General features: G+C 43.0%; 1 protein-coding gene across 2 annotated transcripts in view; it reads left to right on the forward strand.

The window, feature by feature from the left end:
* Window positions 1-15,776, forward strand: part of LOC138208921 (protein sidekick-1-like) — a 239,670-nt gene extending 223,894 nt beyond the window's left edge. For both annotated transcript variants that reach the window (XM_069167153.1, XM_069167152.1), the window contains 13 exons: window positions 750-888; window positions 2,542-2,598; window positions 2,705-2,806; window positions 3,933-4,048; window positions 7,538-7,724; window positions 7,826-7,963; window positions 8,046-8,207; window positions 8,866-8,991; window positions 9,477-9,641; window positions 10,128-10,265; window positions 11,803-11,923; window positions 12,072-12,201; window positions 13,933-15,776. In XM_069167153.1, coding sequence (XP_069023254.1) covers window positions 750-888; window positions 2,542-2,598; window positions 2,705-2,806; window positions 3,933-4,048; window positions 7,538-7,724; window positions 7,826-7,963; window positions 8,046-8,207; window positions 8,866-8,991; window positions 9,477-9,641; window positions 10,128-10,265; window positions 11,803-11,923; window positions 12,072-12,201; window positions 13,933-14,238 — 1,887 coding nt within the window. In that variant the 3' untranslated portion in view covers window positions 14,239-15,776. The remainder of the gene's footprint in view (window positions 1-749; window positions 889-2,541; window positions 2,599-2,704; window positions 2,807-3,932; window positions 4,049-7,537; window positions 7,725-7,825; window positions 7,964-8,045; window positions 8,208-8,865; window positions 8,992-9,476; window positions 9,642-10,127; window positions 10,266-11,802; window positions 11,924-12,071; window positions 12,202-13,932) is intronic.
* Window positions 15,777-17,935: the final 2,159 nt, after the last annotated feature.

Consider the following 17,935-nt stretch of genomic DNA (forward strand, 5'->3'; position numbering starts at 1 on the left):
CCGACGTTCCCTGATAAACACAGACCTACAAAACAAAACATATATTCGGAGTCCAGGTTAATTGATTTCTTTGAGAATAAAATCCCCCGCAGATTTTCTTTATATGTGAGTTTGTACTGCGTGTGTTTGTGTCTCTGGATGTAATTGTCATCATTTAATGATGCAGGAAAGGTCAGAAGGCAGCAAAGATAGATTGGAGGAATGGAGGCAGGGAGAAGCAGACGGACAGTCCTGGGTCATTGACAAATGTTAAAATGAGTCTATACCAGCAGGAGAAATGTTATAGGGCAAGCCAAACCTCCAGCAATCAGCAATGTCCAACAACAGAGGGGAAAAAAGGAGAAAGGGGGGGTCCGGGGAAAGACGATGAATACAGTCTGGCTTCTTCACTGCTTGTCACTCTTCCTCTTCTGTTTGGAAATGCCTTCTTTCATCCTTGTAGCCTTATGTCAAAGCAGAAAGAGCCACTGAAAACAAAGTCACCAGCAATTTCATCACACTTTATAAGAGTGCCAAACCTACTGAAGCATCACTTTGCCTGTGCGAGTTACAGCCAGACCAATCTGCCAGCCCTTTAAAGTGGACTCTGCTGACAAAATACTGCTCAAATACTGCCCTGCCAGTGTTGAGTCTGTCACCTTACTGCAGCAAGAAAATGAAAATGAGCACAGTGCCGAAGTTTCTCTTTGAGGAATGGATCACGTATACTTTTTACATGTGCTTGCGTGTGCTCGTTTGCGTGTTTCCAGCGGCCCGGTGACGACAGTGTGAACGGAGTTTTGACTGGATACCGGCTGTATTACAGAGAGCTCCCAGCAAACAGCTCCAGTTTCAGCGGAGTAGATGTACAAACCACCAAAAACAACACCACCAGTGCCATCATTACAAGTAAGTAGTTCTGCATCTAATGAAATCCATCGCTGACTAAGCACGCTGATTAGGTACACTGATAATGTGATGATAGCCGGTTTACCGTTTAAAATGATTGAATCATAAGATACGTTTTTGGGACCATTTTTAGATAGCTGCAGTGGAGATAAAGATGGGAAATGCAAATTTATATTGGGGGTATGACATGAAACAAAGGTTGAACTGTAGACGTTGCAGTTACTTATTATGCCTTTTAACCATTAGTGTGCTAAGGAGCCTCACTTCCTGATACTCCTGGGTCTTGGCTTTCAGACAGCGGTAGACAAAAGCAGGCTTCTGATTTCTTGCCACTGAAATGTAGTAGTTTTATCAACTATAGCTAGCAAGCTAATGAAGCTAAAGTTATCTCCATTAGTTGGTTGAAAACACATTCCTCAGATGACTTTTTGTATTCTTCAAACTGGCTCATTTTAAAACATTTTATATGCACTTGATTGCTGCATGCAGTATATGATATCTTTATGAAATATTGACGCTAGAGCTACATGTCACAGGCAAACAGTCTGTAGAGGAAAATGAAATATTGAAAATAAAGACGCATTGTTCTTGTATTACAGTGCAGAACTTGTTTGTCCAAGTATTACAATCCAAGTGTGAGAAGGATCTGTTATTGAGACTGGTTTTCTGGGGCTGCTGGAGTGTAAACTTCCCCAAATCCAATAAAGAGCAGGATAGAGCTGCTGACGGTATCCTTCACACTTCCAGTGTCCAGGATCAGATTTCACACAGTGTTCCAACGCTGCACCTCCAGACTCTTTAAATGCTCAGTATTGATCTCAGTGGACACTGCTTCAAGATGTGGAGACATCCAAAATTTGACAAGCGGGCTGTGCCTCGTCACGGTGGTTAAGCTGTAAGGGAGAGGTTTACCGATCGATCGGTTGTTTGTAGGATTTCTAAATCATTTCCATCATCACCCATTATCACAAAATAGTGAATTCATTAGATAATACAGTAAATGTTGGCTGCTTATCAACGCTGGTTGGAGATTTTTTTTTTTTTTTTTCTGCTCGGGAAATCCTTGATTTAAAGGAACAAAAAATAAATTAACAGTTTCTAAAATATTTGAAAGTGCAAAAATGCAAGAGGATTAACAAGATCTTGTTTTAATTGTTAATACTGCTGAGCGAGGCAAGCGTTTTTTAATTGAATTTTGAAGTGTTTTTAAAAGCACAGGTCATAAATGTTACAAAAAAACCTAAGAAAGAAAATGTACTTCCACCTTTCCCACATTAGAGCTGAGGCCAGGTATGAAATGTTGAGCCACGAGGAGACACTTAACAAATCGCCCTCAGTGGACAGTTGTTTTGTTGTGAGGCCAACCTTATTGCTCTGTAATACTGCAATCATAAAATATTATTATGCACTGTGCAGCCTGAAGTGTTTTATAGCCGACTGAGTATCTACTCGACCAGATTGGCAGATGGACAATTCTCTGTCCACCCAAAGTCCAATGAGTCTGACAAGCATATTGAAACATAAAAGTCTTTTAAACATACCCCTCTTAAATACAGTGAATTTATTGAATGGTATTATAACTGCAACTTTTTTGTTGAACATGAAACATTTATTGATTTACTTTCCATCCATCGTTCTTTGACTCTCCTCAAGCCAAGAGCACCTTCAAGACAGTCAGCAGTGCCTCGCTCACAGAGTTTGAGTTGACGCGTAAGTAATTTACGACACAACTGGAGAGTTAAAGCTCCACACTTTATTTACTGGCAACATATGTACTGTGCGTTTTTTAATGCTAAGTTTTATGATTGCTTTGCAGAACTGAAGAAGTTCAAACGCTATCAGATTGTTATGACAAGCTACAATATCGTCGGCGAGAGCCCACCATCGGCTCCAGTCGAGGTGTCTGTTGGAGAGGCAGGTGGGTGAAAGCAAACCATTTAAACTTCACATCTTCTTTCTTAACGTTTACAGTTTGTTGGAATTTGTTTGTCAGGTTTCAACTTTCTCTTTCATTAAATCCATTCAATGTTTTAAGCGTTAAAAACGACTTAAGATCCACTTCCTGGCTTTCAGTGCATTTACGACGTGGTTTTAAGCAGCAGATGCACTCTGTTCAGTTTTAATGGAGGTAGATTGGCTCACGTTAGGGTATTTCATCTGCTTTGAAAGTATGTGTGATGGGGTCGAAAGCTTGTGAGTGGACCTTAAATTGGGATTTGTCAAAAACAAATGTGTCCGTTTTGTCTGCTCTCTGTCAGTCTTGTCCTGACCTGCGTGCGTGCGTGTGTATGTGTGTGTGTGTGTGCGCATGCATTTGTACACACCTGAAATCCTGCACAAGGTCAACTGTTTTATAGTGATGACCCAACCCCGTTTAACTTCCACTGGAGAGTCAAACCATGGATCCACTTGACAGTCAGCAGTACAAACACATCCCCCTCTCCCTTTCTGTCACTCTCTCTCTCACACACACACAAGAACCGAAACCACAACAACAATAGCTCATAAACACACAAACAACAATGCAGGTGAACATATTTTTTTGACATTATGATAGGCGCACCCACACATTTTTGCAATTTCTCTCACAATCTCACGCTTACTCCGTCAGACTTGTGCTGCATTCATATTCAAAAGGTGTGTGTAGTGTGTGTGTGTGTGTGTGTGTGTGTGTGTGTGTGTGTGTGTGTGTGTGTGTGTGTGTTCATAGAGTTTAGTAGGCCGTACGTATCACATGCAGAGGAGTGAGAGGTGAGGATAAGCAAGCGGAGCAGGAGGAGGAGGCAGAAAAGGCTGGAGGGGGATGATGAAATGGGGTGATATGGCCTTTTCTCTAGCCTCAGGTGCCCACTGCTGACTGTTCATGCATATGTGTGGTACAGTGGAGTAACAAGGTTCTGCCTTAGGCCCATTCTAATTGGAAGGGTGGAACATATCTTCCCTACTTCCCACTCTTAACACCCAGCTACACTCTCACACACACACACACACACACACACATGTACATACGATAACAGTCTAACAAAGAAATCTTCCTGCTGCAGCTCCGTCGGTGGCCCCTCAGTCGATCAAAGTGTCAGCTGTGTCTCCCTCCATCCTGGAAGTGACCTGGGACATTCCCCCCCTCGAGACCCAGAATGGACTCATCCAAGGATACAAGGTGACACACAGAAAAACAAACATGTGTCTCCGAGACGCACACAGCTCTGTCTCTGTCTGTGTTTAAAATGTCTTCCCTCTTGTCTTGGAGTGTTTTCACTCTGCTGCGCCTTCAAGTGTCCTATAGGCACCAGAGAGAAGGAGGGAGGGAGAGAGGGAATTAAGTTAGAGGAAGAATCTGAATATCCTTTAATGGTTTCAATATCACTCCTCTGCTTCAACTCCCCTGTCCCACCCCCTCGCTCTTAGTACTTCAAACACAAGGTTATCTGTCCTGCTTTAGACACATTGATTTCTGCCAGGGTAGAAGGAGGAATGGAGAAGAAAGAAGGGAATGTAATATTTGCCGAATGAGACGAGCAAGTGATCCCCGCAGAATCCAGATTAGAGGAGAAGATCGAGGGAATATGTTTAAAGCACCAGAGGTGGATGGACATGGGGAAGGGAGTGTGAAGCGGAGGGGGTTAAGGAGATTAAGATGAGAGAAAGAGAGCAAAGAAAGAATGTTTCATGAATTTATAGGTTCTGACTTGTGGTAACACTCCCAATCTGTTAGATGAATTGCACACACAGCAGGTAGGACTCAAGGTACATTTCATAAGAGTGTTTTTTTTAACAGTTGAAGTTTACCAAAATGCCCTGGAGGGATTGTTAAACACACTGAACATGATGGCCGAGGGATAACAGGTAATACCCACCTACGTTGGTCCTTTCAAGTGGAATTTCACACACACACACAGAGCAGACACAAAAGGTTGCATGTAGAATGTCGCAAATGCAAACATTTCTGTTTTACCGTACTCCGCAAAAGCAGATTTTCCTTTTTTTTTTCCTTGATATTTCCAAGATAATTACCAACTTGCAACATCCATCGGGCTATTCCTACAGAAATAGGTCAGTCATTCGTAATAGAAGTCCTAAAGAAACAAACAAGAGCCTGGAAATGATGAAATGTCTCCTCCATCCTGTTTTTAAAGACGAGCTCTTCACCAAAAAGAAATAGTTGGAAAATCTGTTTAAAATTCTTGATCTTATGAAATAATATCATGATTATGTTTATCCATGACAACTCCAAACTGTGGGGTTTTTTTTGTGGGGTTTTTTTTTTAGTAATTGAGATGGCCTCACACTGAATACCAAAATAGATCCATTAAACACACTGGAGTGAAATAGAAAATGACCTGAACTTTTTACTACGCTATTCGAATAATGTATCACCAGAGATATTGGCTATTTTCTAAACTAAAATGTTTAAAATTGAACTACCCCCTTTATGCAGAAGGTAATGCATTTTGATTTTAAATTGAGCATATGGATGAGTTGTTCTGAATCTCATTATTGTAAGAGCCCGTGGAAGCGCAGACATGGTAAAATGCTGCCCTCAAGTGCTACTCACACGCTGCTACTTCCTAGTTTGGAAGTTGTAAATATAGCTGATGGTCCTCTGTAGTGCTGCCCGTTAGGAATAATAACAAAATGGACCCCTCTGCTTCGCTCTTGGCTGTTTTACTTTTCAAACCCTAACTGGACAGCGACAGTATGCGATGGAAGAAACACCGAATCATGAATTGCCAAAAAAACGTCCACATAAACATTAATCTTCTTTAATTGTCGCCACAAATCTGAATACTAAACCTGTTTCTAAAACATCGCTCCTTGATGTTATTATTATTACTGGTAGCAGTGTTGCAAATCTTAGCGTCTTCACCGTCCTGTTCATCATTCATCTTCATATTAGCAGTAAAAGTAAGTGGGACCCTCTTTCTCACTTTACATGCATCTTGATGGTCCACCACTGTTTCACTAATCGAGCGACATCCAGAAAACTGCCGGTAGATCAGCGGCTCTGTGCTTATAAACGCTACAGTTTCATCATCTGATTACAAAGTGAATGAGCTGAGGAACCACGGACTGTATGATTAGATACCCGGGTGGTTGATTGTCGTTGAATGCTTATTGAAGAAAAGGTGTGCATGCTGCAGCTGCACAACTTCATATCTCCAATTCACTGTGCTCTAATGCATATTTAGTTTTCTCTGAATGTTTCATTTAATGCTAAAACATTTAAAGTTATAATAAATGAGAAATGGTTAGAGCTGCTTTAGGGTTTACTCATTTTAAAGGCTCTTGTGTACACAAGATACATTTCCCTCATTCATTTCTAATGAATCCATAACCTTGCCGTTAGTCTCAGATATCAAATACTGTATGACTGACTGTGGTGGAAAAGTACGGGCAGTTCCCATGTACCATTAAGCCTTGTTGAAACCTGTTGTAGGTGAAAATATGTCCTATTCATTTAGCTAAGTCAAAACAATTTCTCAGTCTGTAGAAGAACATATTAAAGCAAGTAGCTGTAGGTCTGAAGAAGAATATTAACGGAGCAGGAGGTAAGCTGTTTTCATGCATCAGGTCGATTTTGTTCCCGGTTATGCTTTTAAATAGGCTGTCCAGTATATTACACTGTTTCATTAAAATAATAACACCTGAACCAAAATACTGAACACATTTACAAATATTTTGCTGTCTCCACATCAGTGAGGAATCACACATTTCTCGAATCACCACAGTTGCATGAAACTGTGACGCTCACATGTTGCAAGCTACAGGCTACAAAGTCTTAATATATTGATGTCATTTAGGGTATAATAATCAGGGGGAACCTTTGTTCTATTTCTTCTTAAGGGCATCGCCTAATGTAGCCCATGTGTCTTCATTACCGTCTTAAACCTTAATGGTCTCATCAATGAGTATTGATTCATTCTCACATGAACATGTGCTCACACAGTACAGAGGGTTGCAGTGGCATGTCTGGCAGGCAATTAAGATTTCATTGTACATATTTGAATGTGTGATTACTTGCATTGAACCAGAGGTAAATATTGTGCTGTGATAAAATAGCACTGTATACATTTTCTTTAGGTTTAAATGATGACTGTGGCTCCATTACAATGGATAACAGCAAATAAAAAAAAGCTAAATTCTGACTCCCGATGTTGTTTGACCAAAACACCTCCCCCTCCCCCACCCCACAACTATTTTACAAGGACACTCGTTGCATCCTGGGCTTAGTGCTGTCCAAGATGATTGGGATTGGTCTTAACACACAAACAAGCCAGAGGGTTTCCCCCCAGTAACAGAATAACATACGGGTGCTTTCAGACTGTCCTCCAGCATTGGGGCAACGCGCCGCAGACAGGTCTGGATGTGTGAGACTAGCTGTTCCAGCACCTCTGTTCCCAGTCATGACGACCTACAGCCTTGAGTAAAGGTTTAAGGCAGTAAAAGTAAAGTGTCAACACCAAAACTAATCTCATCTTAACCAATTTCTAAAACTGTTAAAAGCGTGTTTATCTGAGGACTTAAGGAGCAAATGAGAGAAAGTAAATCACACATAAAGTGAGGAAGAAGAGGAGAGGGCATGAGCAGTCGAAGCTGTTCGGGGTAACAGAGCCAGCGCTGTTGACCGAGTGTGTTTCCTGCGTTGCAGATCCACTACTGGGAGAGAGACAAGCAGAACCAGAGTGAGAAGGTGAAGGTGATTTTTGTCCCGGACACCCGAGTGCACCTCACTAACCTGACCAGCTACACACCTTATCTGGTCACACTGACTGCCTTCAACACGGCTGGAGACGGACCCCCCAGTGACCCTCGCGGGGCCCGGACCCTGCAGTCCGGTAGGAAGTGGAGACATCTAACCAGCATCGCAGTAAAGTCTTTCTGATTGCCCTCATTCCCCTAACGTTTATTTTACTTGTCGTCCTTTATGTGTCCGCAGCCCCCAGCCAGCCCAGCTACCTGTCCTTCTCTGAGGTGACAGGAGGAAGCGTCAACGTGTCCTGGGGGGCTCCGCTCACTCCTAACGGACAGCTGGAAGGCTACAGGGTCGTCTACCAGCCCACTGCTCCTGTTCAAGGTGTGCGCTCACACAAACGTGCACGCACTCACAGAAGTACAAGTTCGTTCCTACACTGACTTCCCTCTGGTATTGTCTGTAGGGGTGAGTAAAGTGGTGACCGTGGAAAGGAAAGGCAGCTGGCAGCGATGGCTGACGGTCCGGGACCTGATCAAAGGAGCAACGTACGCTTTCAGTGTTCAGGCTCTCACAGTCAGCTATGGGCAACCCATACAGGCAAACATCACGGCTCAGCCTGTGAAAGGTAGGTCGTGGCTATGTTATGTTGTGGGGACGCATCTGTTTATAGTCATATTAGGGCTGCAGCTAACAGTTATTTTATATTATCAATCATTCTTTAGTTTCTTTTGTCTGTTGACTAATTCATTATTTGGTCTATAAAAGGTCAGAAAAAAGTGAATAATGCTCATTATCATTTCTAAGCAGAATGTGAAGTCTTCAAATGTCAGTATAAAATGTTACAATATTCAAATTATGGTAACAGAAAACAGAAATGTTTTTTGCTTGAAAAAGTAAACTACAACGTTTCAAAATAGTTTCTATTAACTGAATAATCAATTCATCTTTTCAGATCTAGACCAGAATATAGAACAAGGCTCAGGATAAGGTTCTGGTACGGGTCATGTGCCATCTGAATAAGACCTGTGCTCGTGTGATACTGAAATACACAATGAAAACCATGTGCTGTTGTGTCCTCTGACTCATGCAATCCATCATGCATGATAAAGAACATCTTACTTTGGTATTTGTAGTCATATCAAATCATAAAATGGCCGTGCTGTGATGTCATGTTTTAGGTTATTTGATGGGATTGTGACATTTATGCCAACTACCAGTTCTCAGGAAATTAATAGATGTCAACACAATGTCCTCCTAAGAGATGTGTCTTTCTGACACTCCAGGCTCGCCGGGGTCACCCATGGAAATGTCCATCTCCAAGACGTCCGCTGCGCTCGCTATCCACTGGTCAGAGGGAGACATCGGTGCAGCACCTGTGACTGGTTATGTCATTGAGGCTCGTCCCTCAGGTGAGCTCCAACACCAACGCTTCACACGGGTCAGCACGACGTCCTCCACATTCACCTTTTCATTATGTTTACTAATTCCGTTCATTGATCAAGAGGGAGTTTGAGTACTACCCTGCATTAAACTGTTGTAAGTGCAGGTTTTTTACAGATTCATTAAGGCCCGCTGTGCAAATCAAGTCAGCCGTAATTTCCTAATGAAGATTTGCAGATACAGAAAGGAATGTCTGTGGTAAATTGTTTAAACACTGCAGGAGCGAGTGTAGGCTGGGGTTTAATTCTGCTGCTGGTAATAATGGATATAGCTCTTTTATTAACAGTAATAACAGTCATTACTGCCAATGCCACATTATCATCATCATTATCATCTTAAATGTAATCTGACAATTTATCATTTTCTTTAATCACACTCTGACTTTTGAAAGGGACTACTTCTCAAATGGTCCTTTTTCTTGTCCGTCAAACCCCGACTCTCCCTCTCTGTGCAGATGAAGGAGTGTGGGATTCCTTCATCAGACTCCTCCCTCCCAGCAGCAGGTCCGTGTCGGTGCCGCTGGAGCGCCTCAGATCAGGGATCAGCTACGAGTTCAGAGTCATCGCTGTTAATCGCTATGGTTACGGACTGCCGAGTACACCCTCTGCTGCTCTCGCTGGTAAACACACATACACACACACACACACACACACACACACACACACACACACACACACACACACACACACACACACACACACAGATGGAGTGACAGACGTCTGTTGAATACAGAAATCACTGTAGTTGTTATGCGCTTTTGCTGCCATCTAAAGGCAAAGTCACGCAACTACAACCCCCTACTGAGCATTCAGAGGACAGTACTGATAGTATAGCTTGTTTATTGTTTCCCATCTCTGGCACATCAAATTGACCAGTTTCTCAGTAAATTTCATCATTTATGAAAATTCTTAAACCCATCTATTAATAATATGTGTGTCCTAAACTGAGCCAGGAATTTGATGCTTTCAATCCTCTTTTTTTCAAGTTAAAAGATCAGGTCTCAAAAAGTATAATTTATATTTTGTTGTGTTCAACACTGGGAGATAAACTACAGATTCAAGGGCTGAAGCTCCTGAAACGTTGATATTTCTCTGTGTGGCTGCAGCGCTGTCCGAGCGTCCCTTCTACGAGGAGTGGTGGTTCCTGCTGGTCATGGCTCTGGTGGGACTCATCCTCATTCTGGTCCTTGTCTTCACGCTGCTGCTGCATGGACACAGCACCAAGTACAAGGCCTGCGGCACAGGTCAGTGGATCTACTGTTCAGTCCCTAGTGCTGTCATGATGTCCCCGTGGAGACATTAATTCAGCTGTGATGCAACACTGATAATAGTAAATTAGAATTGGTAAAGGATGAATCTTTCTGCCTTTGGCCACATAAACTTTGTTCCACTCAGCCTCAGCAGGCTCAGCAGACAAACTCTCCACAGATTTATCAGTGTCTTCCAGATTTATCAGTGTCTTCCAGATTTTGTGGCTCTGACAAGTTGAGACGTGTATCAGCACAAGTACTGCTTGTAGAGGAAAACTGCCTCCAGCAGTGTTGTTCCTGCAGGACTACGATCGGTAGGAGGAACCTTGGTCAGGATGACTCAGGACAAACAGCACCCTGAAGCATCTCAGTAGTAATTGTCTCTCTCAAGCCCAAATTAAAAACTTTGTTTTTTTTACATGGCTTTAGGTTACGTTTTGTTTTACTTGTGCCAAAGTCAGGTAGTTTAGCAGCTCACAACTACAAAAAATAATATTTACTATATGAAAGTAAACTGGTAAATCTACCGTTGAATTTAACTTGAAGGAAGGTGACTTTTAACGCAGCACTATAAGGTTTCTAAGATTTATTTAGATTTATTTATCAGCAGCTTAATGTAATAGAGCTTGTAAAAGCTTTAAAATTCACGATTGTGATACTGAATGATTCCATGTTTTTTTAACCAAAGTCCAAACTGCCACCTCTGTCTTTAGTGTTTCATATTCACATCTGGACAGTTCTGTTGTATCTGAGCTCACACCGCCTCCACAGGTCGATCAGAGAGCTGAGCTCGAAGGTCGGAGTCCTACTCAGCACCAACATGAGATAAAGAACAAACTTCCTCCTCATTATGACAAAACTCTGTTAGTTTGTGTGATGCGTCGCCCAGTTAAAGCACATGGAGGCTTTTCTTCCTGTTTTCTTCTCCTCTCAGGCTTCCTGTGATGTTTTCAGTGATGGGCACAGAAGTCTGTGTACGTGTGTTTGTGTGTGTTTGTTTGTACGTGTGTGTGTGTGTGTGTGTGTGTGTGTGCGTGCGTGCGTGCGTGCGTGCGTGCGTGCGTGTGTGCGCCCTGACAAGCGCAGGTTACATCAGGACAGCTGATACCTTGAGTTGCCACAGAAACCTTGGCACAACCTCTGGGCAGCGGAGCGCTCAGACAGTTTGGGCGGTGCTGCAGGAGGGGAGAGAGTGCAGGCAGGACGACCCCACAAACATAAACAACAAGAGTCAATGAGTAAATTAGATTTTAGATTTCAATTTAAAGCATGGCCTTGTCTCCTTCTGTTGTCTCCTCCTGTATTGTTATTGGTGGAGAAATGATGAAGGTTTTCTGTGTTGTTGATGCCCGACAGCCAAATTATACGTCCCACTTTAATTCGCTTCTTATTCTGAGGCTGAGGTCGCTGAATACACAATAGATAAACAGGAGAAGGCACATGAACTCTGTGCAACAGTTTCTGCTGAACTGCATTGGATGTTTTATTTCTTTGAACCAGTTTCATGTGTTTCCTTTTGTTTTTCCTGCAGGGAAGCACGTGTCCACAGTGGAGGAGTCTGTGACGCTGGACAACGGAGGTTTCACCGCTCTGGAGCTCAACAGCAGGACGCTGAACACCAAGAACTCCTTCCTGAAAAAGAACGGGACCAGGTGAACACACACACACACACACACACACACACACACACACACACACACACACACACACACACACACACACACACACACACACACACACACACACGTTCCTGTATCTGATCCTAAAAGAACAGATTTAATGTCTTACATGTGTGTCCAGGTCTCCTCCCCGGCCCAGTCCAGGTGGCCTCCACTACTCCGATGAGGATATCTGTAACAACTATAACGGAGCCGTGCTCACTGAGAGCACCACCCTCACTGAGAAACCCACTGAGGTCTCTGAGTCAGAGGTATCTCTTTCTAGCTGTCCGTCTCTCCCTCGCTCTGGACAGGAACTTGTGTTACCAACACATCGAGAACTCCTTGTTTCTCCCTGTCAAAGGACAGAGGGTGTCACACAAACCACTTGAGGCAAAGTTGTGATGAAATTGATTTAACAGCTTCCCCAGGTTCGAGCCTGAGCTCTGACCTCCCATCTCTCTGCTCTAATTTCCTGCCGTCTCTCTACTGTCTCCTGTCAAATATGTGTGTATTTCACTTTAACGTTTCATTACATTATTTGAGGACTCCCTCGTTCATTTCCTCACTGCTTGCTTTAATCATCTCCTTCCCTTTTATACATTTGAATACAAAAATCAAATCCAGAGAAGAAGGCAATTTTTACGCTGTGGTGAAACCTGATTAAACAGTTGTGTCCTATTCTCAGAGTTTAACCTGGAACATTTCTGATATGAAATTCCTTGAAAATACAATAGAAATAGAAAAGTGTCTGTGCTGCACTGATGTTGTTCTTGTTGAAGAGAGAAAGCAGATTAAATGTCTAAAATGACTGAGCTCTCAAACCTTCTGCCTCCACCACAGATTCAACATGATAAATTAGCTGAAGGGCCCCTGATGATGGCTTAGGGCTCTTTTTTTAATTATCTAAAGTGTACCACCCATGTGCATTTTATAAATCCACTTTCTATAGTTTAACCGCAGATAGTTTGAGCACACAGTAAGATGCATGGCTTCACAGGGATGGTACTTTAACTCTAAATTAATCACAGGACTGTTTTATGCTTAACATGAAATAAACCAATCGGAGTTTCTTTTTCCATTTACTTTTAGAACCGTGTGTGCTTACGCATCGCTCTTAATTTAGCTTTTGCTGTTATAACAGTGGATTTTTAGCATGAAAGAGCACTTCTCTGCAGAGCAAACAGCAGATTGATGTTCACAATAATAATCTTTTTTTTATTTTTAATTCTTTGCATGTTTGTGTGTTGCTGCTTCTCCTGTGTATGTAACACGCAGAGTGAATGCGCATTACTATCTTAATATGCCCTTAAAATCACAGTAAAGTATCGCACCATTGACATGGCTGCAAGTACATTTGCTATTTTAGCAACGTGGACAACTGTGTTGATCCCAAACTACTTAAGATACTTTATGCGCTTTGCACCTGGTGTAAGACGGAGTTCTTAAACACCATCTGATCATGTAACTTTAGACAGCTTCAAATCCAAGAAAAAATAGGCAATGACACCTGTTTTACCCTTTAAAGTCTGTTCACAGGCCTCACTGAGTTCCACTGTGTCTGTGTCTTAAATCTGATGAATGTGAGCATTAAAACAATCTGAGGAGTTAAAAGGTTTACCAGACCTCCTCGTTTCAGACGGGAGGACGTTTTAGCTGCCACTCGCATAACACACATCTGCGACCGAACTGTCAGCAGTCGAGCTGCATTGTGGGTAATGTAAAGAGCAGGTTTTGACAAAGTGACATGCTTGAGATAAAAAAAAAAAGTATCGCATCTCTGGTTCTGCTGCATCGGTTTTGATGATTGTTTTTAACTGTCCAACAACTCTATAGGAGTTTAATTCTAAATATGTCCACTCAGTTTATTATGTGTTTGTCACTTTGATAAGTTGTTCATCTAACCCCTGTGTGCGTGTGTGTGTGTGTGTGTGCGTGTGTGTGTGTGTGTGTGTGTGTGTGTGTGTGTGTGTGTGTGTGTGTGTGTGTGTCTCTCTCTCCAGTTAACAGACAGCGACTACGAGGACGAGCAGCCGAAGCACTCCTTCGTTAACCACTACATGAGCGACCCCACATACTACAACTCCTGGAAGCGGCAGCCAAAAGGACTGAAAGGCATCGGCGCTCCTTTTGGCTACGAGGAGTGCGCCACCGTGGACACGGAGCCCTACTACCAGACCGTGGTCACCCAGCACAGCACAGGTGGCACCTACACGCCCACCGGGCAGCCTGCGCACACACACGTCAACCCCAACACCAACCCGCCGGGGTCACGCACCCCCGTGACGGGATTCTCCTCTTTTGTTTGACTCTAGAGACAAAATCTGCACAAAATAAAAACACACACACACACGTACACATATTGAAGGAGGGGGGCCGGCGTGTGTTTGGACAAAAGGAAACCGAGCCGGCGGCTTCGGAGGAGAGGGGAGGACGAGATGAGGAGACGTGGGACGGACTGGTGACCAAACAGCCCTTCGTGCCCCCAAGAACTAAACTTACACTTCTCACTCGCCTTCTCCCCTCGTTCACAAAGACCCCGCGTCGACGGGTGTGTGTGTTGCTCTCTTACGCCTGCCTCTGTGTCACTGTGCTCACACACACAGTTACTCTTCTCGTTTTCCACACATTCACAGCGACGTGCTCCGCCAGATATTCATGCCGAGTCCGTAATGCGTTTAACGTCGAGGTGGAAACGCAACCTCGAACTGGTGGAGCCTGGAATTCCTGCACAAAGCTCTGTTGTCTGTCTTTACACGTAAGTGCACAAGTACACACACACACACACACACACACACACACACACACACACACACACACACCCTCTGATGCGTCATTTCAGCGTCTCCCGCTGGGAGAGAGAAACTTCAATGCTGCGGCGAGTTGTTCAAAGACGGCACAGAGAGGAGCAGCTTTTTCTGACGGACTGGTTCATGTACACAAACACGGAGCTGTCAGCTTTAAAAGACCGCCACACAGAGGAGGAGAAAAAAAGGAACGATCAATGATCACCATTTTTGAACTTGAAAAGGACGGGAGAGTGAGGCAGAGGTTCTTCAGAACATGCGGCATTCTCCGTGTAAGAGTCATTTCTGACAGCGGCGTGTGATGTTTGAGTTGGAATATATGAAAACCATGTTTTTTACTGCCTGTTGTCAGCGCTCCTTGTTCCGCAGCCTCCCGAGTCATAATGCTTGCACTGAACCAGAACCCCCAAAACATTTCACCTTCCTTCTGTTCACGTTTCATTTTTTATAAGTGTGAGTGTGACACGTGTGCGTACAAGCATGCGTGTAAAACGCCTCGGCGCTCAGTTCAGAAGCCCGTTCATCCGTCTGCGTAGTTCACCGCTAAGCAAAGTGTGCCATTGTTCGTACATTTGTATTTTTAAGAGGGATTTTGTACAGGGAAACCCTTTTTACTCGTGTGCTGTTGTACGTTGTTCGACAAGATTTGCGTAACTTAAAGCAGCATTGGAGAGAGTTCACAAACTGATGAGACACAAATGAAGGAATCCTTAAAAAAAAACAGCTGCAGTGACTTGAGAGCGAGTGTGGAACAAGTACATGTGATGTTTTAGAGAATCATTCTCATTCACACGGAGTATGATTGGACTTTGAATCGTGAAGCCCCGTCCATCTGAACCCCGGCTTCACCTCCAGGAGCAGCCGGGACGACACACGTGGACTTTGTACTTCTCTTTAAGTGCAAACAGAAACCATCTGTAAGTTTCCTGCTCATGTATAATTTAAAGGTCCATTACCCGACCAGGCAGCCAGCGGCCTCCTTCACTCTGTCACGCTTGTTTTGAGCCCCATCCAGTGTGTGAATAAATGGTCATTGTTTACCAGTGTGTCTGCGTGGTCTGTTTTAACAGCGCCACCTGCAGCATCTTCTACATCACATGAGCTGAATTAAAGATGGAAGAACAGAAGGGATCAGTGCAGCCAGGCCTGCGATTGTTGTTGGTGTCTTTTATTGAAGTTGTAAAAGAAGGGAAAGGCCGGAGCTTTATCAGCAGTGTTTCAGTGTGTGAGGGATCCCCGTGATACACTGCTCGAAATCCAGGAAACTGCAGACAGCAGCTGGTTGAATTATTAAATGATGACGTAAGAGATCATTTATCAAAGACAGACAGCAGTAATTACAATCACAGCGTACACTCTGAAAACTGTCACATAGTGATAGAAGAAGTAGTCAGATTACTTAAGTAAGAGTACCAACACAACAAATTACGAGTGAAAGTCCTGCATTCTAAATCCTGAAGTAAAAGTACGAAAGGACTTCAGAGAAATGTCTCCTGTGACGGACAGCATTTGACTGTTGGACAGAGATGATCCCAACTTTTAGCTCTGGCCTTTAAAGACAGGGAGAAAACAATATCTTTTTGTAAAACATGGAGTAGTTTTACCTCTTTGGGCCTCAAATTGTTGTTTAATGAATCCGTTTGAGAAGTTTAGAGTGAAAATCCCAGTTTGGTGGAACTGCAAATAACAATTTCTGAAATGTGACAATGACATGCTGCTTCATTGTAAGGGTAGAAAAGTTGGGAATCAGGTTTGATCTTTAACAAGACACATCATATTATACATATTATACCAAAAGAATCTTAATCTACAAAGTAACTTTGGTAGTCATAAATTTAGTGATATAGAAGCATAAAGACGTTTCCAATAGAAATACTCAAATACAAATACCTTCACTGAACTACAGAACTACACTTACTCTGCTACCATACAGTATGCTGTCAAATAAAATGCTGGGTCACCCAAAAGAAAAGTGGTAATAAAAACCTTTTGAGATATAGCGGGTAAAATAAGTATTGAACACGTCACCATTTTTCTCAGTAAATATATTTCCGAAGGTGCTGTTGACATGACATGTTCACCAGATGTTGGTAACAACCCAAGTAATCCATACATACAAAGAAACCAAAACAAATAAATTAAGTAATAATGTGAAATGACACGCAATCTGGCCCCTTGTCAGTGCAAATGAATATCAGCTGGTTCAGTCCCAACTGATGGCCTATAAAAAGGTGTCTCATTACCAAAGTGTCACACAAGAAACATCTCATGATGGGTAAAAGCAAAGAGCTCTCTCAAGACCTTCGCAACCTTATTGTAGTAAAACATACTGATGGCATCGGTTACAGACGCATTTCTAAACTTCTGAATGTTCCAGTGAGCCCTGTTGGGGCCGTAATACGGAAGTGGAAAGAACATCATTTCACCATAAACTGGCCACGACCGGGTGCTCCTCGCAAGATTTCTGACAGGGGGGGTGAAAAGAATTATCAGAAGAGTTGTCCAAGAGCCAAGGACCACTCGTGGAGAGCTTCAGAAAGACCTGGAGGTAGCAGGTACAATTGTTTCAAAGAAAACAATAAGTAATGCACTCGACCGCCGCGGCCTGTATGCACGCTCACCACGCAAGACTCCATTGCTGAAGAAAAAGCACGTTGAAGCTCGTTTAAAGTCTGCTGCACAACATTTGGACAATCCTGTGAAATACTAGGAGAATATAGTCTGGTCAGATGAGAGCAACATTGAACTCTTTTGATGCCATAATACACACCATGTTTGGAGGACAAACAGCGCTGCACATCCCCCTAAAAACACCAGACCAACAGTGAAGTTTGGAGGCGGGAACATCCTGGTGTCGAGCTGCTCTTCAGCACACGGTACTGGCAAACTTCACGTAATTGAAGGAAGGATGAATGAAAAAATGTACCGAGACATTCTTGATAAAAAAAAAAAAATCTGCTGCCATCTAGCAGGACGATGAAGATGAAACGAGGGTGGACATTTCAGCAAGACAATGATCCCAAACATATAAAGCTGCTAGAACGGCCCAGTCAATCACCTGACTTGAATCCAAATGAAAATCTATGGAAAGAACTGAAGATCAGAGTTCATAGAGGAGCCCCACGAAACCTTCAAGATTTGAAGGCTGTTTGTGTGGAAGAATCGGCCCAAATCACATTTTGCAAAGGACTAGTTTCTC

This window comes from Embiotoca jacksoni, unplaced genomic scaffold (assembly GCF_022577435.1).
Source record: "Embiotoca jacksoni isolate LCO1_2020_lvr unplaced genomic scaffold, fEmbJac1.0.p SCAF_4, whole genome shotgun sequence".
NCBI classification, from domain to species: domain Eukaryota; kingdom Metazoa; phylum Chordata; class Actinopteri; family Embiotocidae; genus Embiotoca; species Embiotoca jacksoni.